The sequence below is a fragment of the Dermacentor variabilis genome, chromosome 3 (assembly GCF_050947875.1).
Source record: "Dermacentor variabilis isolate Ectoservices chromosome 3, ASM5094787v1, whole genome shotgun sequence".
Lineage (NCBI taxonomy): Eukaryota > Metazoa > Arthropoda > Arachnida > Ixodida > Ixodidae > Dermacentor > Dermacentor variabilis.
The window spans coordinates 97,535,414-97,560,602 of record NC_134570.1 but is presented as its reverse complement, the minus strand read 5'-3'; the positions used below and the strand labels follow the sequence as shown (position 1 = coordinate 97,560,602).

At 46.1% G+C, this 25,189-nt stretch overlaps 1 protein-coding gene across 2 annotated transcripts in view; it reads left to right on the top strand.

Annotated features, from left to right (window-relative positions):
- LOC142576077 (ankyrin repeat domain-containing protein 13D) overlaps positions 1-25,189 on the top strand; it is an 87,095-nt gene that overhangs the window by 11,646 nt on the left and 50,260 nt on the right. For both annotated transcript variants that reach the window (XR_012826776.1, XM_075686012.1), the window contains exons 5-9: positions 2,404-2,457; positions 10,972-11,061; positions 11,693-11,882; positions 19,635-19,701; positions 23,763-23,921. Coding sequence is in view for 1 of the 2 variants with exons in the window: in XM_075686012.1 (XP_075542127.1) it covers positions 2,404-2,457; positions 10,972-11,061; positions 11,693-11,882; positions 19,635-19,701; positions 23,763-23,921 (560 nt within the window). In the remaining variant the exon portion in view is untranslated. The remainder of the gene's footprint in view (positions 1-2,403; positions 2,458-10,971; positions 11,062-11,692; positions 11,883-19,634; positions 19,702-23,762; positions 23,922-25,189) is intronic.

Sequence of the window (25,189 nt, the reverse complement as noted above, 5' to 3'; positions counted from 1 at the left end):
GCTTTTGGGACAAAGGAATGGCAACTTAGTAGTGCAAATAATCAAAAGAACATTTCTTGCACCTTGTATGCACCAACTTAGCCAGCTGAATTACTATCACTACAACGTTCTGATGGGCGCCGACGAATTGAGGAAGTCCAGCTCACTGTGATAGCACATAGAACGAATATGTTCGCCCCTATACTGGACACCAATGCCTAATCGGAACTGTCACAGGAACAGTGGCACATTGGAATGATTGTGTTCATCCATCTTGGTGTCCCACTCCGAAGCCTTTTGCAGAACGATCCTGCGAAGCATGCCAGTGCGCGCACGAAACAACCATGCTTACTGCTGACTGCAATCCAAGGAGCATGGAAGAAGAAAAAAGATAGGAGGCAGTATATCGCAACGGGATTAGAGCCAAATGTGTTGGCCCAACACGTGATCGCACGTCAAAGTGCACAGCTGGTTTTAGTGTTCCCGCTCTGCAGGCAGCCACAGCAGGGCAGCCGAACAAGCGTGCACCAAATAAAAACTACTGGCATAGCTACTGGAAACCAGACGCCTTGGCAAATCTCAATTCTTGCTCCGTGGTCTCGACACAAGAGGTCACATGTTGGGTTTGTGGCTTCACTGTGGCTTAATGGAGTGTTCACTTGCCAAGGCTGGCTGCGTGACCATTACATTTTTCTTACATTTTTCCTTCCTCCATGCCAAAGAGTTGCAGGTTACTCCCTTCTGCGCGTACTGTTAGGTGGCATTAGTAGCGCAGCACTCGCACCATCTCTCATACTATTTTGCAACTACACCGACCGCCGGTGGTGCAAGTCACATGGAGAAGCCTGATTACAGGAAACACAAGAGGCGTGCAGGGAAAATAACATCAGGGGGACACATGCCAGTCAAGTGTCCCCACAAGTTACACTTGAAAGTTGTCTAGTTGCTGCTGCACTACCATAAAATAAAATAGAAAGCATGCGCACATGTCACAATTTGGCATCACCCCCTGCTCCTGAAGCAATATAAAATAAAATTTGTAAACATCAAGCACTCAATCCCATGTGTTGGGTAAGCTAAACATTTTACTAAGGATGCAACAACGATGTTCCATCACCATCGGAACCCTATGATTCTAGTGCCCTTCAAGGATAGGTGTGCCAACGTCTTGTTTTATTCAGACTCGGAGGAGTCCTTCAATAGCTTTAGCGTGGAAGAATAAGTGTGCATACTAGTGTAAATGCATTAGTAAACATTGACAACTATGTGCTGATAGCACAAAACCATTTTTATTTCTGTGGTTGGACCAAGCAAGTGCCTACCCAATCACACACCCTTCCTGAATTTTCGCCTTTGAACCGAACAGGCACCCAACCCAAAATTTTCACTTTCACTCCAAATTTTGAGTGGGCACTTGCTCGGCATTGTACTGCAGCTCTAAAACATGAGTTTCTTCATTCTCAAGACATGTTGTACGCAAGAGAATTTCTCGATTGGCTGGCGTTTGGGTGCATTTCACTCGTGATTGCAATTGGTGAGATGACGAGTTGATCCAATCAGTGTTGGTCAATCACGGAAGGCACTTACGGAAGTGTAGTTATTCGAATGTGTGCCCAGAAGTGTGGCCTTGGTGTGCCTCGCAGTGAATAGATGCGTCAATATAACCCTTGAAAAGCGTAAGAAGCTAATTGTGAGGTGAGCTTAAACGCAGACAAACTGCACAATTTTTTTCCTACTTGGCCAGAAGCCAGTGCTGGCATGACAATGTGTCTGCAGACTCTTAGGGTTTACATGTGAAATGTGTTGTGCAGGTCAGCCAGTGCAGCGAGAAAACTTTTACAATAGTTTTGGCCATATCTGGTCATTGTTTCCCGGTGTTTTTTCTAGTTTCCTTCATTTCAATCACGGGACTGCCATGTTGTTGTACAGTGTGACTGGAATAATGTCCCGCCAGCTATGCTCGCCAACACTCTGTTCTCTGTTATCATGCCACTAAGGGCTTCTAATAAAAGACATCTAAAGCAGCAGATTGGTACTCTATGGGCTATCCATCTAAATGCAGTGTTATAAAATCTACCTCGGCACAATTCAAAGTACTTACCACAAAGCGTGATAAAAATTCTCGGGGCTTGAGCAATGCAATAGCATAAAAATTCTTTTGCGGCTTTTTTTTTTTTTTGTGCAATAGTATTCATGGCTGGACATGACCGCTAGTGCATGATGATAAAATTATGGACCAGTTATAAAATATGGTGGCGAAAAGAAAGCTGTGCACAGAAGTAGAGGCACAGTTTGTTTCACAAGAGGCATGTTAATTTGCCTTTGCAGAGTCCTTGTAGTCTTTGCAGAATGTGATGATGTAATTTGACTGTACTGCCTATAGTGCTTGTATGATTGCATTGTTTGCATTTTTGTTGTTTCCAGTACCACTTCTATCCAGGATGTGTCCAAGTGACACCTACAAGGTCTACAAGAGTGGTGAGCCTTGCACATGTTATTTGTTTACGTGTAAGATCTTCTGATGCATTTATTACACACATAATCTTAAAGCTTGGAACGATAGAAACCACGTTCAAAGCAATTGGGTGACAGCTAAGCAGCTGATTATCAAGAGAGCTCTTCGATAACTGATTTCTTTCTACCATGAAAAGTGGTGTGGACTCGTAACACTTTTACCTTGATGTTAAAACCCTAAAGAATGAAGTATTGTCTGCCATGATTCAATCATCCTCTCCATTCTTCTTGGCCCTTTGTTCGTAAAGGCCAAATGCAATGAAATTTCGTTTTGGCTAAATTAATTATAAATGAGTGGCATATACTGTTGAAATCTATTAATTTGACCCTGACGCGACCGACGAAATCGATCAAATTATCGGGCAGATGGAATTAAACATGATGTAGAAAAAGCACCAATACACTGCCGATTCATGTGGTAATATTTGCCAGATTCTAACATGACCTTTAACCAAACGCGCGCCCGTTTTCTATGTGTTGTAATGGGTGCACTGAACAGTTCCGATGGTAACGTCTCTTCGTAACCGAGGAGGCAGGTGACGCAGAGCAGGAACAGCTGGTAGCTCGGACGGCTCACACTCGTGCCAAGCACTGGCGATCCGGCTGGCCCACTGGTTGCACAGCAGGCATGGAAGAGACGATCTCGCTGGCCTTGTTCCTGTGCTCTTCTTCTTCATTACAATTACCCCCGGTGCAAAAGCGGAGCCATCCTGGCGACTTACGACGTGGAGACGAGCGGGTCATAGAATTGTTTCAGGCGGCGCACGTGAACAACACGGCGGCGCTTGTCGGATGTCGATGTAAGCGGCTCTATGACATAGTTGACGGGAGAGGTCCGTTCGACGATGCAGTATGGTCCATCATACTGCGAGAGAAGTTGTGTCGAAAGTCCAGGCGTGGTAGAAGGCACGGACAACAAGACAAGGGCACCGGGAGCGAAGTTCGGATTCGTAGCGTCGCCATCACGATTGGCTTTTTGTCGTTGTTGGTCAGCGGAGGTGAACTTTCGGGCTAATTGACGGCATTCCTCGGCGTATCGGACGACGGCTGAAATGGGAGCACATTCTGACGCGTCTGGTGTATAAGGCAAAACCGTATCGATGGTATGGGAAGGATCGCGACCGTAGAGAAGAAAGTATGGAGAAAATCCTGTGGTACTTTGTGTAGCCATATTATATGCGTACGTGACAAATGGGAAGATGATGTCCCAGTTTGTATGCTCCGATGAAACGGACATGGCGAGCATATCACCAAGGGTGCGATTGAAACGCTCTGCAAGTCCGTTAGTCTGAGGATGGTACGCCGTGGTGGTCCGGTGAACTATGCGGCATTGAGCAAGCAGAGCTTCAACCACCTGCGACAGAAACACACGGCCTCTATCACTCAGCAGCTCCCGAGGTGGGCCATGACGAAGAATGAAACGATAGAGCAGAAAGGATACAACATCACTGGCGGTCGCTGCAGGTACAGCAGCGGTTTCGGCATAGCGTGTAAGGTGGTCAACTGTGACGATAATCCATCGTTTTCCAGCGGGTGTTAGTGGTAGCGGCCCGTACAGGTCAATTCCCACACGGTCGAAGGCACGAGCAGGGCACGGAAGCGGCTGCAATAATCCGTGGCCTGGATGAGGCGGAGATTTGCGGCGTTGGCATTGCGGGCACGAGCGGACAAACTTTTGGACAAAAGTAAACATTCCGCGCCAGTAGTAACGTTGCCGCAGGCGCTCATACGTCTTCAAAACGCCTGCGTGTGCACATTGTGAGTCAGTATGGAAAGACGCGCACATGTCGGAACGCAAAGTCTTAGGGATAACCAGGAGCCACTGGCGACCATTGGGCTGGTAGTTCCGTCGATACAAGAGTTTATCCCGGACAGCAAAATGGACAGCCTGGCGACGCAGGGAGCGGGAGATGGGAGATGCAGGCGAGCCAGAAGGGAGATCCAAAAGAGAGGCCACCAAAGGATCCTTGCGCTGTTCTGATGCGAACGTGTCGATGTCGACTGAGGATACCGCCTCAACGGTGGAGAGGGAGGCCACGTCGGCAGGCAGCGGAGAGCGGGACAGAGCGTCAGCGTCAGTGTGCTTGCGACCGGAGCGGTATATGACGTGGATGTCGTATTCTTGAATGTGCAGAGCCCAGCGGGCAAGGCGTCCAGATGGGTCTTTTAAAGAGGATAACCAACAAAGGGCGTGATGGTCAGTAACCACATTGAAAGGCCTGCCGTATACATAGGGGCGAAACTTCCCGAGTGCCCAAACGATGGCCAGGCATTCTTTTTCTGTGACGCTGTAATTGCGTTCCGCTTTTGTCAGCGCACGACTGGCGTAAGCAACGACGTACTCGGAGTAGCCAGACTTGCGCTGCGCAAGGACAGCGTCAAGACCAATACCACTGGCATCGGTATGCACTTCAGTTGGGGCGGTGGGGTCTAAGTGTCGCAGTATAGGCGGAGACGTCAGGAGACGGCGTAAGGTCACGAACGCGGTGTCGCATGCAGGAGACCAGGAGGATAGGTCGTTGGCGCCACTTAAGAGTTGTGTCAGAGGTGATATTATCGAGGCAAAATTGCGAACAAAGCGCCTGAAGTAAGAACAGAGGCCGATGAAGGCGCGGAGGTCTTTGAGTGTCTTTGGTTTCGGAAATTCTGCCACGGCGCGAAGTTTTGATGGGTCGGGGCAAATGCAGTCTTGTGATACGACGTGACCCAGAATCATGAGCTTGCGCGCGGCGAACTGGCACTGTTTCAGGTTCAGTTGCAGGCCTGCGTTGGTCAAGGACGTCAACACTTGCCTAAGGCGAAGAAGATGCGTGCTGAAATCAGGGGCGAACACAACGATGTCGTCGAGATAGCACAAACACGTGCTCCATTTTAGGTCGCGCAAGATAGTGTCCATCATTCGTTCAATGGTAGCAGGTGCATTGCATAGGCCAAATGTCATCACATTAAATTCGTATAAACCATCTGGCATAATGAATGCGGTTTTAGGGCGATCAACTGCTGACATCGGGACCTTCCAGTAGCCCGAGCGTAAATCCAACGAAGAGAAGAATTTAGCGCCTTGCAAGCTGTCCAGAGCGTCGTCAATGCGCGGTAGAGGGTATACGTCTTTGCGTGTTATCTTATTGAGACGGCGATAATCGACGCAGAACCGAATGGAACCATCTTTTTTTGTGGCAAGAACCACCGGTGATGCCCACGGGCTATTGGAAGGTCGAATGACGCCGCGCTGAAGCATGTCGTCCACGTGCTCACTGATCACCTGGCGCTCCTTGGCGGATACGCGATACGGGCGCTGCCGCAATGGCGCGTTGGAGCCAGTGTCGATGTGGTGGCTGACGGTTGACGTGCGACCCAGAGTAGGCTGAGCGACATCAAAAGAAGAACGGAACTGGGCAAGCAGGTGAAGAAGCTGGGAGCGCTGCTCGGAAGTAAGGTCATCGGCAATGAAAGGTGTGAATAAGTCACCTGATGGCGGAGCAGAAGTGGAAAGTGCACAGAAGTCAGTGAGCTCTGTATACGAAGCGTCCGGCACGTCGGTTATAAACATGCCATCAAGAGGCTGAACATGGCCAAGTGCTTCACCGCAAAGAGCCGTCAGGGCTGTAGGAAGCGGATTGCAGACAACGGTGGCGCTGAGTCCGGCTGAAATGTCAAGCGTGGCGAAAGGGAGGGGAACATCTTTGCGGGTTATGAAGAGTTCCGAAGGAGTGAAGAGGACAGTGCCTCCAGAGACAGCGCCACAGAAGACAGGAACAACGGCAGACGAGTACGGCGGTATGGTGATGTCTTCCCGAAGGACTAGCTTAGCGGGAAGAGATGTGGCGCCGACGAGGGGTACGTCACACAGAGGCGATAATCCGACTTCAGCACGTGCACAATTGATGACGGCGTTATTTCGCGAAAGGAAGCCCTACCCAAGTATCACGTCGTGAGAGCAGGACTGAAGAACCACAAACTCCACAATATAGAGAACGCCCTGAATAACAACTCTAGTTGTGCAAGCCGCTGAAGGCTGCACTGGCTGGGCGCTTGCTGTGCGAAGAGAAAACCCAGAAAGTGGCGTCATAACTTTTCGTAAGGCGCGAGAGAGGCGTTCGTTTAGGACAGACACGGCTGCTCTAGTATCAATTAGCGCAACGGTAGCGAGGCCGTCCACAGTTAGCCAACCAGTCATTGACGTCCTGTTTGTCCGTACCGCTGAAAACCGCTGGATGGCGTTGTGGGACAGCGCCAGAGCAGGCAACGGGGGGTGGCGGCGGCATCGGCTGGCGAGAGTCAGGCATGACGGGAGGCAGAGTCCGAGACCGGAGTTCCAGGGTGTAGATGTTCTTGAGTACCCCGCACCTTCCACCAATTGTAATGGGTGCACTGAACAGTTCCGATGGTAACGTCTCTTCGTAACTGAGGAGGCAGGTGACGCAGAGCAGGAACAGCTGGTAGCTCGAACGGCTCACACTCGTGCCAAGCACTGGCGATCCGGCTGGCCCACTGGTTGCACAGCAGGCATGGAAGAGACGATCTCTCTGGCCTTGTTCCTGTGCTCTTCTTCATTACAGTGTACAAAGTGAAAAACTAACGTAGAGATAACATTGAAGTTCCTAAACAAAGTAGAAGTCTAACATGGGTCTGATATTTATCAAGAAAAATGGGCAAGGGTGTAATATGTGTTCCATACTGGCAGCCGATTTCCTAAGGTCAGCTTCTCTGCGACACAGTCGTCATCATCATCAGCCTGGTTACTCCCACTGCAGGGCAAAGGCCTCTCCCATACTTCTCCAACAACCCCGGTCATGTATGTACTAATTGTGGCCATGTTGTCCCTGCAAACTTCTTAATCTCATCCGCCCACTTAACTTTCTGCCGCCCCCTGCTACGCTTCCCTTCCCTTGGAATCCAGTCCGTAACCCTTAATGACCATTGGTTATCTTCCCTCCTCATTACATGTCCTGCCCATGCCCATTTCTTTTTCTTGATTTCAACTAAGATGTCATTAACTCGCATTTGTTCTTTCACCCAATCTGCTCCCTTCTTATCCCTTAACGTTACACCCATCATTCTTCTTTCCATAGCTCGTTGCGTCGTCCTCAATTTGAGTAGAACTCTTTTCGTAAGCCTCCAGGTTTCTGCCCCGTAGGTGAGTACTGGTAAGACACAGCTATTATACACTTTCCTCTTGAGGGATAATGGCAACCTGCTGTTAATGATCTGAGAATGCCTGCCAAATGCACCCCAGCTCATTCTTATTCTTCTGATTATTTCCGTCTCATGATCCGGATCCGCCGTCACTACCTGCCCTAAGTAGATGTATTCCCTTACCACTTCCAGTGCCTCGCTACCTATTGTAAATTGCTGTTCTCTTCCAAGAGTGTTAAACATTACTTTAGTTTTCTGCAGATTAATTTTTAGACCCACTCTTCTGCTTTGCCTCTCCAGGTCAGTGAGCATGCATTGCAATTGGTCCCCTGAGTTACTAAGCAAGGTAATATCATCAGCGAATCGCAAGTTACTAAGGTATTCTCCATTAACTTTTATCCCCAATTCTTCCCAATCCACGTCTCTGAATACCTCCTGTAAACACGCTGTGAATAGCATTGGAGAGATCGTATCTCCCTGCTTGACGCCTTTCTTGGGGTTTTGTTGCTTTCCTTATGGAGGACTACAGTGGCTGTGGAGCTGCTATAGATATCTTTCGGTATTTTTACATACGGCTTGTCTACACCCTGATTCCGTAATGCCTCCATGACTGCTGAGGTTTCGACAGAATCGAACGCTTTCTCGTAATCAATGAAAGCTATATATAAGGGTTGGTTATATTCCGCACATTTCTCTATCACCTGATTGATAGTGTGAATATGGTCGATTGTAGAGTAGCCTTTACGGAATCCTGCCTGGTCCTTTGCTTGACAGAAGTCTAAGGTGTTCCTGATTCGATTTGCGATTACCTTAGTAAATAGTTTGTAGGCAACTGACAGTAAGCTGATCGGTCGATAATTTTTCAAGTCTTTGGCGTCCCCTTTCTTATGGATTAGGATTATGTTAGCGTTCTTCCAAGATTACGGTACGCTCGAGGTCATGAGGCATTGCGTATACGGGGTGGCCAGTTTCTCTAGAACAATCTGCCCACCATCCTTCAACAAATCTGCTGTTACCTGATCCTCCCCAGCTGCCTTCCCCCTTTGCATATCTCCTAAGGCTTTCTTTACTTCTTCCGGCGTTACCTGTGGGATTTCGAATTCCTCTAGACTATTTTCTCTTCCATTATCGTCATGGGTGCCACTGGTACTGTATAAATCTCTATAGAACTCCTCAGCCACTTGAACTATCTCATCCATATTAGTAATGATATTGCCGGCTTGGTCTCTTAACATATACATCTGATTCTTGCCAATTCCTAGTTTCTTCTTCACTGCTTTTAGGCTTCCTTCGTTCCTGAGAGCATGTTCAATTCTATTCGTACTATACTTCCTTGTGTTAGCTGTCTTACGCTTGTTGATTAACTTCGAAAGTTCTGCCAGTTCTATTCTAGCTGTAGGGTTAGAGGCTTTCATACATTGGCGTTTCTTGATCAGATCTTTCGTCTCCTGTGATAGTTTACTGGTATCCTGCCTAACGGAGTTACCACCGACTTCCATTGCACACTCCTTAATGGTGCCCACAAGATTGTCGTTCATTGCTTCAACACTAAAGTCCTCTTCCTGAGTTAAAGCCGAATACCTGTTCTGTAGCTTGATCTGTATATTGTACATATACAGATAGTGTATTTTGTTTTCACTCTACCCATTGCCGATTCCACGTCTTCATAGAAGCTTTCGACTTCCTGATCATCATGACTGGATGTAGGGGCGTAGACCTGTACAACCTTCATTTTGTACCTCTTATTAAGTTTCACAACAAGACTTGCCACCCTCTCGTTAATGCTATAGAATTCCTGTATGTCACCAGCTATATTCTTATTAATCAGGAATCCGACTCCTAGTTCTCGTCTCTCCGCTAAGCCCCAGTAGCACAGGACGTGCCCGCTTTTTAGCACTTTATATGCTTCTTTTGGCCTCCTAACTTCGCTGAGCCCTATTATATCCCATTTACTGCCCTCTAATTGCTCCAATAGCACTGCTAGACTCGCCTCACTAAATAACGTTCTAGCGTTGCCAGGTTCATATTCCAATGGCGGCCTGTCCGGACACAGTCGTGTTATGCGGCAAAGCATATGAACTTTGTGAACTCATTTTCTTGTCAATTATCTTTTTTTAAAGAAAGGGCACATATTATAATCAGGTAAATGCCATAATCGGTCATTGTGAGCTGCCATTATTACTTGAAAATCTTCCAAGGGCGGGCCGAAAATAGGCATTTTCAATGGGAGTGTGTCCCCTAAGCTCTGCCGAGACAGATGCTGCCAGTAAAAAGGACGCTATTGGGTCACCATAGGAGTCAGACACGTGCATGCTGAGTGGTCAAGTTCGAATTATCTGGCAAAGGCCAATTTTAGGACTGAAATAACGAAACTTAGGGCCCTTAGGTGTCAGCCAGGACTTTCGGTCGGGATCTAATTAAATGAAAAATCAAGTTAGCCGAAGTTGAATTAATGGATGTCTATTGTCTATTGGCAAAGCTGCAGGGCTGGTAATTGCCTAAATTTCTTATTGACAGCCTTCAAATAGCACCTAAGCAAACAAGCTGGCACCTGGTGGTTAGTGGACACAGCACAAATCTCTATACTATGGCCTCTGAAATTTCCAGCACACTCTGGTCGCCAAATCTTGGTGTTCATGTGCAATTGCTGTGCTTCTAAGTGTTCAGAGTTCTTCGTAATTTTTAGCAAACTGTAATGGCAGAGGTTTTTGTTGTTGTTCAGCATCAAAGACATTTTTGCTAGTTCTTTATGAGCATCCCTTTGTATTTCAACTGTAAAATTTTGTGGGGGGAGACTGTTCTATGCATATGTGCATTACCTAAAGCTTGGCTTTTTATGCAGTCTGAAGTTTCATTGCAGATGGCCTTTAAAGGTGCCCCATAGCACCTAAGAAAGGTGTAGAATGTGTCTGGTATTAGCTCACAAATCTTTTTCAACAAAAAGTTTTTATTATTCCCTGTGTGAGTGGAGTTATGTGTAATCAGAAACTGTCCTTGCGACACTTTTGCACCTTTCTGCCTCCTTTGTGTTGTTTCTGTTATGACAGAATCAATCATTTTTATGAGTGATGACAGCCCAGCCATTTTCAGTAAAAACAAGGCCACATGACATTATGAGAATAGTACTGGAAAAATTTGAGATCATTGCATAGAGATTGGGCAGGTTGTCTTACTATGTTTGAAAAGTTTCAAATGGCACCTTTTGCTGGCATGCATAATGAAGTTTGTAAGGTGCACCAAGTTGAGTGCAGCGGCAGTTTGCATCCAAGCTCGTGAGAATCGATCAAGGCAGGGCATTCCACAGCGCACTGTACAAACAATGCTGTTTGTTATCCCTTCCAGGAGCTAATGTACGGATAGACACTACTCTGCTTGGATTTGACCAGTCCAGCTGGCAGCGGGGGCGCAGGAGCTACATATTCAAGGGACAAGGTCAGTCTTTCATCTACTCCGAACATGCCAAGGTTTCGTGAGGTCCCGAGAGTGTAGGGAGTGACTGAGAGGGTAGTCAAATTGACAGAAGCTCAACAAAGATGTGAATATTGTGATACCTAATAGGATAATTTATTTTAGTTAAAAAAATATTAATTGATGTAGTTTTTCAAGGACACAGCTTGGCTATGGGGGATGCCATAATTGGAAGAGAAATTCAGATTGATTTTGACCATCTGGGGTTCTTTAAGGCATGACTAAGTCGCTGGGCTCTTACATTGCTGCGTTCCACTCCCATCCTGATGTGGCTGCCATAGGTTACAACTGAACTTATTATCTTCAGCTTAACAGTGCGTTAATTTTTTTTAATGTGCATTAGCAATAGGAGTGTCAGTGGAAAAAAGTGTACATGTGTGAAGTGTAGGAAGTCAGTCATGTAGTAGAGGTTACATATATATAGTGCAACTGACGTTGGTTAGAAGCAGACTACCACAGATGGTCGCTTACCGCTCCTCGAAGAGGCCGGACGTGTACTGAGGAAGGTCCTGCACAACACTTTGCGACATAATGCTAACACATTTTCTTCACATTTACCACTAATTCTCCACTGAATTTTCTTGCCTTTGTTCAGAGGATCTTGCCCTGATGATGGAAGTGGACCACGATGGCTGCCAGGTGCACGTAGATCAGATGCAGGTGTTGCCACCCGAATATGTGGACCTGTCGGGGAGCTTGCGGCCCTCACAGGAGGCCATCTCTGCGCGCCTCACCTCTCCTGTGGTGGCCACGTACATAGACACCGACAAGATCAGCTTTGAAAGGTGAGAAGGACAGTGCTGCTTATTAAGGGGGGGGACGCTCCTCGCAACATTTTTTTTTTTTATTACTTGTATTAGAGGTTTCAAAATTCAGTCATGTATAGAGTTTTCTATGCAGATTTCAAATATGGCAATACATACTTCTTGTGTAGCTGTTATAGTTTTAGAGCTATGTGATGCACAGTGACAAAATATAGTCATCTTTATGGGCGCATTTTTCTGTAATAAATTTTCACAAGAAGCATCGTGGTGTAGCTTGTTTAGCTCTTTGTAGATCGCAAAGTGCCGATATCTAGCCAAACAGCTTCTACAATTACTGAAACTATGCAAAAAAATGAGAACAATTTAACAAAATGTTTTTCTCAATTCTCTCAAATATAACCATGTACTTTTGCAACTTACTGCTTGAAGATATTGCAATTTGAAGTAGATAATAGCACTGTACATACCTTCAAGAGTGTGCATGCCAAATTTCGTTAGTATAAGACAATTGTAAGTGTACAAGGTTAATTTCATGTGATTGTGAAAAAAAAATACTTGAAGTGTCCTAACTTTTTTTTTATAGTTCCAGTAATTGTACATGCTGTTTGAATAGATATTGGCACTTTGCGGTCTACAAAGAGCTAAGTAAGCTACAGCACAAAGCGTTCTGTGAAAATTTATTGCACAACAAAGTGCCCACAAAATCATTCTATTTTGGCATTGTGTAGGACTTAAGAACTATTGCAGCTGTACAGAAACTAATGACATATTTGAAATCTACTTGAAATGCTCTATAAGTGGGTGTATTTTCAAACCTCTAGTACAAATCTTAAAGAAATGTTTTTTTCGAGGAGCATATCCCCTTAATAATGAACTACACCTGCTTTCCCTAATTTGCTTGCAGGATCCGTTTTGTCATAGGACTCTTTTGGGGCTGAGGCATTCTCACTGGTTAACGATTACTTATACATAGTAAAAGCTCAATAATTCACAACTTGTCAATTCAATGTTTTAGATAACTCAAAGTAGCCGCCGCGGTCCGTCCAGCAGTGTATTGAAAGCAGTATGTAATGCATGCCGCTTATTCACACTAAAATCTGCACTGCCACCGATAATTTGAACTCCTCGCCTTTGTGGATGGGGAAAGTGCCTGGTGCGCGGGAGCACGTTGGCAATGCCAGCGTCGGTGCGCGCGCCGCGCGCCTTTGCTCCTTCCATCTGCGGCCCTTTGTTTAGGCCTGACTAGAGAGAGAGACGCATTTACGCCTGGCCAAGCATGGCCAACACCTCCGTTTTTCTACAAGGTGTTCTGCCGAGAAGCGGCACCAGGTGGTGTCTGAAACATGGCGGCCGTGACGTTTATAGGCGGTCGCAGTACCAAAAAGCACAGCCTTTGAGACTCGTGGCTATTACTCAAAGGAAAGCATCGCTGGGATATATGCTTGCACGCCACCTATATGTATAGTGGAACTCAGCAGCGTGCAGCTGGTGAAGCACGAAAGTACAACGGAGACCAACGTCGTAGCAGGTTGCTGTGCATTTTGTGAGTGCATTTTAGAGTGCAGCTCTTGTTCCTGTGGCGAGTGTTGGCAGCGCAAAGGCATATTTATAGTCCAACGTTTTCGGCATATGCCGCTTGCGCTGCGCGAGTGAGGAAGGCGGGACGGAAGTGTGCCCATTCCTGTTGCGCGGGGCTCGAGGGTGTGGCGAGGGAGGGACGTTCTTCACCGGCAGCTGCTGCTTAAGGCGAGTCCACGCGGACGTTGCATATTGAAAGTGATCGGTGGATTGGCCAACGTGTGCACCCGCGCGGGCCTCATCTTCAAAGCAATCTGTGATGTTTGCAGAGTGTCCATAGTGCCGGTAGCATCGTGTGCGATGTGCTTTCTACGTTTCGTTCGCGTTGAAGCGAGATGTATGAAGGTCAATTCACTCGCACCTGCTGTCACGATTCATCACTGCAGCGTTTTTGAGCGAGTTTCGGAGGTCATCGAGCAAGATGTGTTCATGTTTACTTGTGTGCACGTGACAACGTGCTTGTTAATTTAGTTAGTAAGGGAATGTTTACAGGTTTATACAGCCGATAAAACTACTATCCTTACTTCGTATAGCTATCTACTAATTTGCTATTGTAAGCATTGCTTGGCCTTTTGGAAGAAATTGGACGTTGTTTTTCTCCGTGCCATGCATTTTGGGTCTGCGCGGTCGGTGCGACGAACGTGCGGATGGAGCAAGAGTCATCTTGACGTCGGGCATGTCAGACTGCATTGGTCATGTCCAGTTACATTGGCTGTGCCAGTTTTTCAAACTATAGATGTTGTTCACGCCAACGTGACGCAGCATGTGCACACGCGCGCTCACGCTATGCCAGACCATATACGCGCCTTAATCGGGCGATTTTTTCTCTGACTTTCATTAGTTCCAATTTTGTATAATTCGAATTTTCATAGCATCTCAGGGAAATTTGAATTGACGAGCTTTTACTGTAGTAGCCCTTGCAGGAGGTTCAGTAGTCCACAGGTCTCTAGATATCCTTAGGAACAATCACTTGATTTTTTGCTGCAAAAGCGTCAAATCGCTCATTGAGTGAAAAAGCTGGCATCTGTAGCAGTGGAATGGCACCTAAATTCCCTCCCATTGGCTGCGACTCCATGTCACAAGCGTGCCTTGACGGAGCAGAGCGGGTGAAAAAAAGCACCTTCTGCTGCCATATTGCGGGAGGGGAGAGGGCATCGCCACGAGACTACTTCACCCTCGCTCTCGTTCTCAGAAGTCTGTCTTATCCATGCATTCCTTGTCCGTGCAAGCTATCGCTTGCATTTTAACTGCACCTCAGTAACGCCAAACCAAAACATGACAAGTGCCTCAACACACTCATTTGCCCACAAGTTCATAACTTGAAGGACCGCTCAGCAGCGTTCAATTGGACATTAATGCTTTTGTATTGACAACTCATAAGAAGGGCTTAGATGTCCTTGGATTTTTTAGTGATTAATGATTGAGTAGTCAATAGGCCACAGGTCTCTAGATATCCGTGGAATGTGTGTATCTCACCAAACAGCAAAGGCAGCATAATACATATACTGTTGTTGTCTAACAAAAGCTGGTGTAATAATCATCGTCATTGTATTTAACACTGCTGTATCAAAGTACTAACTACCCTTGACCTATGGTAACTTAACCTGTAGCAGCATCATGTGAAGAGAGATGAGGAGAACGGCGGCTGGCTAGGGACAGGCCATTGTCTAGGAAGCAAAGCAGGCAAGTGGCTCAAATCATGAGTGGCCAGCACGAGGTGGCCGGTACATTTATCCGTCGAGGAATGACCGTCAGCTAGGGCCTTCTGCTCAGTAAAAATATACTCCTGTATATAGTGGCTCATCGTCGTCACTGATTTTGCATGCCACAAGATTGGTGACCATAGACAGCAGACATGGCTGACAACCGCAACGCTTCCAAGGATCAGCATGGAACCACCGTCATATGGATGACAGTGATTCAATAACCCCTGCACCACAGCGCGACGTGACTGCTCTTTCACTGAGGTTGCCCCAGTACTGGCGAGTGGACCCACAACTCTGGATAGCTCAAGTAAACAGCCAGTTCACTATCGCTCGAGTCACGTCCCAGACTGAAAAATTAAACCATCTCGTATCCTCGCTTCGCGTCTGGATCTTTCAACAACTGGTGATAGACCCTTTCGGCATCCTCACAAGTGAACTTGTCAAACGCACGACACTGTCAGAACAGCGACGGCTACAGCAGTTTCTCCAAACTGAATAGCTCGAGGATCACAAACCTTCACAGCTCCTGCATTATTTTCAACATCCCCTTGGAGACAAGGCGACCATCTTCGATCAAGATTTGCTTCGAGAATTGTTTCTACAACATTTGACCACCTCCGTCCGCATGGTTCTGCTGACCGCTAGCAGTTTGCCCGTGTCCCAGCTAGCCCAACTTGCTGACTCTGTCATGGACGCATCAAGTCCCACAGTTTCACTCGCAGAACGTTCAGATGCATCCACCGTGCCACCCTCACCCTCCCTGCAAAGCTTGCGTGATGTATTCCGCGAGGAGATCTGCAAACGTGTCGGACCAGATTGCCACTCTATCTACTCGACGCCAGTGCTCCTCATAGCGCAGCCGCTCGCCGTCCTCATCACAGCAAGGCGAATGCTGGTATCATCGTACCTTCGGCAACGCGGCTCAAAAGTGCACAGCACCCTGCCGTTTTCATAGAAAATCCCCGCAGCACTACTAGAAGCGGCGAGTGGTGCTTGTGCCGAAGTCTGCTACTTATTCTTCATGACTAACAAAACCACAGGCCTGCATTTTTTTGTGGATACTGGTGTGGAGGTCAGTGCCATCCCGTCCTCAGCTGCGATTCGCAAGTGCCGGCAAGTCTAGTCAAGATTACAAGCTGCCAATTAGGCCCCCATTGCCACCCATGGGGAACAAGCACTGTTCCTAAACCTCGGCCTCTGCAGGACATTCTGATGGATTTTTTTAATTGCTGATGTTGCCTACCAAATCTTTGGTGCGGATTTCCTGTGCCACTACAACCTCCTAGTTGACATGCACCACAAACACCTCGTTGTTGCTTTGACAAGCCTTTCTGTGCTTGGTATAGCCTCGAGAGTTCCACTTCTGTCAACACCTCATTGCCGAAGGCAGTTTACATAAAACTTCTTGAGCAATTTCCATCCTTTCTTCGACCAGCCAACTTCCCTTTGCCGGTCAAACATGACGCCCCTCACCATATCATTACAACCGTCCTGCCCATTCATGCTCAAACTCGTCATTTACCATCTGATTGCAGCAAGATCACACGCAGTGAATTTGAACACATGCTTGAACTCGGGATCGAGCGGCCTTCCTCAAGCCCTTGCGCAACTCCACTGCATATGGTGCAGTTGCACTTCCTGAAGGGCCGAGAGCTCCAAATTAAGACAGATCACAAATCTTTGACCTTCGCCGCCTGGCCGAATTCTACCAAATTTTCACCACGGGAAAGACGCCATCACGCCTTTATCGCGGAATTCATGACGGAGATACCGCATGTGCACGGAAAGGACAATGCCGCAGCAGATGCACTCTTGCACTGTGCCTCTTCCATCACTACGGACAACAACCCGGTTAGCATCGATTTCTCTGCACTTGCTGCCCAGCAACAAGACAACACAGAGGTAATTCTGCTTCATGGAAAACCTGGCACCTTATGTCTGCACGAGGTCCACTTTCCACCTTGTGCCGTCCCTATTTTTCGTGATGTCTCCATGTGCATGTGTTTCCAGTCCTTCCACCCATTTTCCAGCGCACCTTTTTTGATGCCGTTCATAAACAATCCCACCCTGGAATCTGGGCCACGCAACATCTGGTGACACGACATTTCATCTGGCCAAGGACGTCCGTGCCTGGGCGCATGGTTGTCTGGTATGGTATGGTATGCTAATCGAAGGTTCACCAACACACAAGGGCACGTTATGGCTTGTTTACTCCACCATCTGAATTATTTGACAAGATACACATTGACATTTTGGGGCCGTGGCCGCCATCAAACATGCATAGATCGCTTTGTCTGATGGCCAGAAGCTTTCACTCTACTAGACATCCGTACTGAAACTATCGCAGACGTGTTCGTCGCGAGCTGGGTTTCGCCATACAGCATACCATCTACTATTACAAATGATAAGAGGGTGCCAGTTTGAATCAGCACTATTCAATAACCTGCTGGCCCTCCTAGGCACTTCTCGCATATGCACTACAGCATATCACCCCATCGCCAATGGTCTTGTTCAACATTTTCATTACTCTATCAAGACTTTGCTCAGAGCGCAGCCTGTCGCCACTCACTGATCCACATCACTACACTGTTTATGCTGAGTCTTCGGGCTACAATGAAGCAGGATCTGCACTGTATGCCTGTTGAGATGGTTTTTGGAGCACCACTACGCCTTCCAGGGGAGTTGTTCCACCATACCATTTCATCGCTGTGCCCTGACCTCACAGACTATGTCAACAGGCTGCAAGCTTCATTCCGAACACTTCGTGCTCCTGAACCACGCTGCCAGCACCTTCATTGCATATTCCCAAAGAGCTGGTGACGGCTTCTTATGTTTTTGTCTGCCGCAACTCTGTATGGAAACCACTGCAACGCCCTTACGATGGTCCATACCATGTCATTCATTGTGCCGACAAACATTTTACCGTGGACTTAAACAGCCAACAGGACAATATCTCTATCAATCGCCTCATACCTGCCTTGGTTGAGGACCCACTCAGTCACCGGATAAACCAATTTGCCCTGAGCCAGTTGGTGCTCGCCAGTCATCAAACACACAACTATCAAAACTTGGCCCAAGCGCCTCAAAATATCGTTCCAGGTACCTACATGTCTGCGTCACTAGAGGGGGGCCTCCTGTAGCAGCATCGACGTTGGGGAAGATGAAGAGAACGATGGCTAGCTAGGGACAAGCCGGGCACGTGGCTCAGATCACCAGCGGCCAGCAGGAGGTGGCCGGGAGATTTATCCGCCAAGGAATGACAATCAGCTACGGCCTTCTGCTGAGTAAAAATACACTCCTGTGTATTGTGGCTCATTGTCATCACTGATTTTGCATGCCACAAACCCATCCTACATCAGCATATTTTCTATGGTAGTAACACTTGCTATGAGTGACTGAACAATTTTAAGACGATGAGCAAAACGTGAACAAGGTGAATGCAGGAGCCAGTGTTTCGACAAGTGGACTTGTCTTCTTCTTCAAGACAAGTCCACTTGTTGAAATGTTGGCTCCTGCATTCACTTTGTTCACATTTTGCTCATCATCTTGAATTGGCATCTCCCGCATTCCCCGCGTTTTCTCTGAACAATTTTAAATGACATGTTGGCTGTAGAGAAGATAGCAATATGGATTTGTTTGGTTCTGTTAAGCTGAGTTATGCTGGTCTTCTTTGTTCAATTAGCTTTTTGCTTATTACTGCTAGAAGATACGGTGCATTGTGTAGTCAGCCAACTATCACAGCTTTTGTCTTTGAAGAATGAGGGCCAAGGGAACAGAAATAGCTAAGGGTGGCAGAGAGCTTGCAGTGATGAGATTAATAAATGAGTGAACAATGGAGGCCAGTTGTTCTACAATATTTTGCTTATGTCGTGAATAATTTTAGTAATCTTTGGAAGCATCCACTCAGATCTTCAGTACAAATTGGTAGCCTGGAACTTGAACCATCAGCGTAATTCCTTCAAAGAAGGAATTACGGTGATATATATATATATGTGTATATATATATATATATATATATATATATATATATATATATATATATATATATATATATATATATATATATATATATATATATATATATATATAGTTGTGGGCATCATACCAAGTTTAGTACAACCATGTTATACTAATTTTTCTCTCCCTCTCTCTCTCTCTCTTGCTTGAGTCGGCGTGCTGCTGAGATTATGGTCGGGGTCATGGTATGGTATAAACCAGAAGTTCCAATTAAGTGGGTTTGATTTAACGAGATTTCAGAGTGTTGCACATTATGAAAAAATATACAAGGATCGTACAACACACATTGGTTTGGCCCTATGAGGCGTCTGTGCATACGTACACATGTGTGCATGGACAGACAAATGTGTGTGTTTGTCCAATATTAAGCAGCCTGGGCAAGTTTTCTTGCACTTTACATTTCATTTACCTGTTTTCTTTCTTTTCGTGTTCACATTGCTGGGCAATCTTTATTTGGGTTTCTTATGTGCAGAAACAAGTCTGGAATCCTTGGCTGGAAGAGTGACAAAAGTGAAACAGTCAATGGCCATAACTGCAAAGTAAGCACACCCCTTCTAGAGCATGAGAGTCACAACCCTAACCACCCCTGAGTACTGCTTGTGAGATCGACTAGATATAGTTGCCTGCACCCTGCACAGGATTTGCTGCTGTTGGATTAGTTCCAGTCATGTAGCTTTTGTAAGAAGTAGCTTGCAATCTGCCACAGTGGCTTGGTGGCTTGTGGCTATGGCATTGTGCTGCCAAGTATGAGATTGCATGTTTGATTCCTGGCCACGATAGCCATCTTTTGATGGCCGTGGAACGCAAGAACACTCATATGTTCTTTGGGTGCACGTTTGGGATCCTTTTCGGAAACAAAGAAAATGAAGGGAAGTATCATATACTTTTGTACCATTTTATTCACATTACATGCAACCTTGTGCATGTAAGGCACAAACTCTGGCCCTTTCGCATGCTTTCTTGTTTCATTTGTTACACAAATTTGATTTGGGTCCTGGCTCAAGAACTGAAAAATATGTATTAAAAAGATTTTCAGGTGGTTTGACGCTAAGGGGTTCATGCAGAAGAGTTACCACATAAGAGATGGTCAGACTAAAGGCTCATTCCCACTGGTGGCTGACAACGGTTGTGCGACCAAGTTGCTTGCAAAGTGACCAGTTGCAAATGGTCGCTCGCTTTTCGATTTTTCAGTCATGCGACCGTGGTTGCAAAACTGTTGAAGCAATAAGCGGCTTGCCGAAAGTTATGTTAGCATGTGTTTTCATGTGGCATCCTCCTGTATTGCACAAAATTCAAAATACACACCACCATGGTAGGCTACAGGAATGTAATTGGTGTCTTGCCTCGTGATGCTGGGTTGCAGCTGTTCCAATAATGTGTTGAATGTACACGGTAACATTTGCAGGAAGCTTAACAGCAGCAAAAGGATGCACAAAAAGTGTGCACCAATTCCCATGCAAGGTGAACTAGAAATTAAAACTTACTCTCGATAATACTCCTCGTCATGCGCGCGGAGTTTCGGGCAGGAGGCGGCTAGCGTGGCCAGCCACTTATCACAAACAAAGGCAAGGGTGCAAGCACTACTGTCGCTTTTTCTTCGGCAGCTTCCACGCTGCCACAGCTGACACCACGGCAGAGCACATCAGCACAGTGACGACGTCTTCCTCTTTGCTCAAATAAAAATTCATAGCTGTTGCCGGAACACGAAACCAGCAATGTGCACGCGAACTGTGTAGATCCCTAAAGAGTTCTCGCTGAGAACGATAATCTCCGAGAATGTGATTTGCAGGTTGTGCGCAGCCAGGCTTGCTGGTGTGAGCATCGGTCGCATTCAGTCGTTCTATGGTCGCCAGTCACAAACGGTCGCATGACCCGTTCAAATCACCAGAGTGATTGAGCCTTAATGCATGAGGATTATGTAGGAGGAATTATGAAATGCGCGAATTGGCTGTAGTGAGTGAGCTTGGTGAGCTGGGGAGTATGGCCTGTCTGTAGAAGCCCATTGTTGAGATCCCTTTGGCCGCTTTGCCAAGTAGCACCATTCCTTGATTTGCACCACTTTCATATGATTTGTCGCTCGAGGTACTCGCCACAGCAGTGTAAGACAAGTAGTGCACGTCTCCTTAGTTCAATGTGAGTCAATAATAAGCCACGAGAACATGGTGCAGCTTCTGTTCTACACAGACCGTATGCCGTATTTACTCTTGTCAAAGTCCCACACACCCCACTTTCAAGGGCAAATGTTCGAAAAAGAAAGGCTTTTACAAAATTGGCCTTGGCCATAATACCACATGCGTCTGCAGCACAACCATCTTTGGGAGTGTGCCGATAAGGTGGCAAGCTTTGGTGACATTGTAAGTGATGTTGAGAGCAGGAGAGAGGAAAAATGAAGTGGAACTTGGTCAGTTTTACTGAATGTTGAACAAATACAGTCGACTCACGCCACAATGGATCCTGATAATCCAACAAAAAATGTCCGTTTTATACAAAGTCCGTAATGTCCGAAACACCCCACTTCTGAAACTTGGGTCGTGATGTGTAACTATGTTACTGCAAAGAGTGAGTGACGAATGTCCAAAGGGAAACAAAAAGAAGAAGAAGAAGGGTCTCGGTTTCACACAAAAGGCGAAGCAACGATTGCGATAGCAAATTAGAAGTAAGGATATGCGAAGTAAGGATAGTAGTTTTATCGGCTGTGTGAAGTTGGAAACATTAGCTTACTAACTAAATTAACAAGCACCATGTCACACGAGCACAGGTAAACATGAACACGTCTCGTTCGATGGCTGCGGAAAGTCGCTGTCAGAACATTGGAGGGAGGAAGTGCGGCAGCAACAGCGAGTGAATTGACCTTCTTGCTGTCTCTCTCTTCCACGTGAACTAAACGTCAAAAGCACAGCGCATACGAATCTACTGGCACTAAGCGCACTTTGTCCACATCGCATATCGCTTTGAAAATGAGGCCTGCGTGGGCGCGCACTTCGTACACATCGCGGATCACTTTCAACATATGGCAGCAGCGCTATAAACAGTAGCCGCCAGAGTAGAGCCACCCCCTCTCTCTTGCCTCCTTCTTCCCTCCTGTACCTCGCGTGTGAAAGGAGAAGGTGTGTCCGCCCCGCCTTCCTCCCTCGTACACGCGATATTGAGCCGCGATCGTCGGCTGACCCTCGCAAGTCAGTTGCCAACCCATGTCGACATGGCAAAATTCTGCCATATGCACCCGATTTTGACAAAAATTGCTGCTGGATTTGTCTGCTGTCGCCGATAGTCTGTTTTAGTGTGGTCCGTTAAGAGGAAGCTTTAGCTCGAGTGCTCCTATCTAAATACATGTAAAAGGAGAATTCGTTTTTCTCGGCAACCACTGCACCAAATTTGACGAGGTTTGTTGCATTTAAAATAAAAACTTAAAATCTAGTGACTGTTGGTTTCGAAATTTAGAGTTAGGTTGTGAATTTTTTATTAAAGATCGGCAAAAATCGAAAATTTTCAGAATATGGAACTATCAAGTTTACAACTGTGTAACTCAACAACAAAAAAATGATACAATTCTGTTAAGTGCATCTAATAGTACATCTAAAGCGGACAAAATCGATATGTCACACATGAATATAAAAAAATTTAGTATAATATGGAAATACAGCTTTTGTAGAACCCTTGTAACCAACTTAACAATTTCACGTAAGATGTATAATGACATATCAAATTTGTCTGCTTTGAATAATCTAATGGATGCCGTTTACAGAACCGCGATATCTGTTCTTGATGCAGAGCTATGAATTTGTAAACTTCCTGTTTCTATTCTTTTCAAATGGCTGAATATTTGAAAATCTTTTTACCAAAATTCAGGCCCTAAATCGAAATTCCGCTTCCAACAGTCACTAGAACTTAACTTTCTTTCTCAAATTCAACAAATTTCATTAAAATCGGTCCAGGGGTTATCTCGGAAAAAGGTTTTTGCGTTTTACATGTATTTGAATAGGCTGCGTCGGAGTTGGGCCTGAGCTAAAGCTTCCTCTTAAAAGCAAACTTTGTTGCATTGATAAATTAGGTAGAGCAAACTAAGGTTGAAATGTGGTCCATTATATCCGAAAGTCTGTTGTACACAAGTCCATTGTAACGAGCGTAGACTGTATATGTTTGGCGTGTGTAGCCAGTGTTTGTTGCAATTCTTCACATCATTCGCAACATTGTCCGTGGCTTTAGTGGGTAGATGTATGCTATACTCATGTAAGAGCCACACCCTGCAAATATTCCAAAAGCAAGGACAGGTCTTACACGAGTAAATATGGCAATATGGGAATAAAAGTGAGGGGGGAGTGTCAGAGAGGTGGCTAGATTGGTGGTAGGTGTATAACTTGGTCAGCTGTGGAGGGGATTTAGCCAGGGACATGAGAGGTACTCCACAGAGGTAATGCATTTCAGCAAATCTGGTTCCTTCGTAGTCTCCTTACACAGCATGCAAATGACGCAAGATCAGATGACAGCCATTCAGTGCTAGTATATTTGTACAATAAGTTTGTTTTTGCCTACTCACACACTTTTTGTTTTTACGTTGCAGAAATGGCAGATTTCATGCTTAAACTTGTCACCTGTGCAGGTGTTCAGCGCAACAAATGTGGAACTCGTGACCAAGACCAGGGTGGAGCACCTTTCAGAAGCAGACAAGGCTCGTCACAAGGCTGCACGATCGCCGTTGCAGTCTTTCTTGGGCACAGTCGAGGTTGAAGAGGGTGCCGCTCTGGAAACGCCAAATGGGGTTGGTATTCGTCCTCTTCTATGTGTCCTCCACTCGCTCATTTTCGAAAATGGCATTCCTGCTCGTCATTTGTTCTTGGCAAAGATATACCACTTTAACCACAGCTTGTACTTTCCTTACTCTCGTCGATCATTCTAGCCAACCTTTCGCACCATCTGCCACAGCCTTTTAACAGCATCTGTGCCGTTGGAAGATATTTGCAGGCAATATTTAAAACAATCTTCATTGTTCACGAGAGCTCGGGTCTAATCTAGTTGGTTGGCACTCATGCTAGTCATGAAACAGACAGACATAGTCAAATTCCCCTATAATGATACAGACTTTAACAATATATCAAATAAAACAATGACTAGTCGATGCAGTGTCAACCTTTGTATACATTTTATGGTAAAATAAACCGCGTACTACAATTCTCCCATGCCGCATTATTGGTTATAACTGTTAAATCAGGCTACTGGTTGTGTGCGCCTAAAGAAAAAAGAATTCAAAATCCTCGAGAAAAAAAAATGCGAGCCCCTTTGTCACACTCCCCTTTGTGCCTGCACGGCACGCCTTTGTCGCATCACATTGCCGTTGTCTACATTCCACCCGCTTGCCGACGTCGGAGGATGGAAGGGCGCTGGGAGAGGGGCAACTAAGGCATGCCATGCGGGGTGCAAAAGTGACTGCGGCAAAGCGACTCGCACTTTTTTTACTTTCCCTTATTTCCACTGTGATGAGATCCCTCCCTCTCCCCTCCCTGTGGAGGCTGGATCTGCCACTGGTGCAAAACACACGTACAGTGGCCAACCAATTTTTTGGACTCCAAAAATTCGGACTTGATGGATATTTCAGACTTCATAAATGCACCATCAGGGTTCCCACAGAGCTCATGCATTTTCGCAACCGATTTTTCGGACCACATTAAAGCCAGAAGTTCAATTTTCTGGACGAAGTTTGCCGCGACGGACCAGTGTTATGGGTCAGGGAGGATGCCATATTGAATCTTGAGCTGCCTGACTAGCTTCAGATCGAATGTAAAGTGTCTGGGATCAGTATAGTAATTTGATTAGAAAGTATAGGAAGCGTCCAAAACCATGCGGCAACGGTGGCACCTGTCGTAAGAAACGCCTATGTTAAAGGTCATGCTTTTGCCTGTAGCCTGTGGTAGAAGTGATTTTGAGAGCCGGAAACCAGTCATGCGTGGCCAGTTTTGGACGCCACCTATGAACGCCAGGTGATGCTTACAATAACCACCATCATCATAAGTTTTGCTTCGATGTCATAGG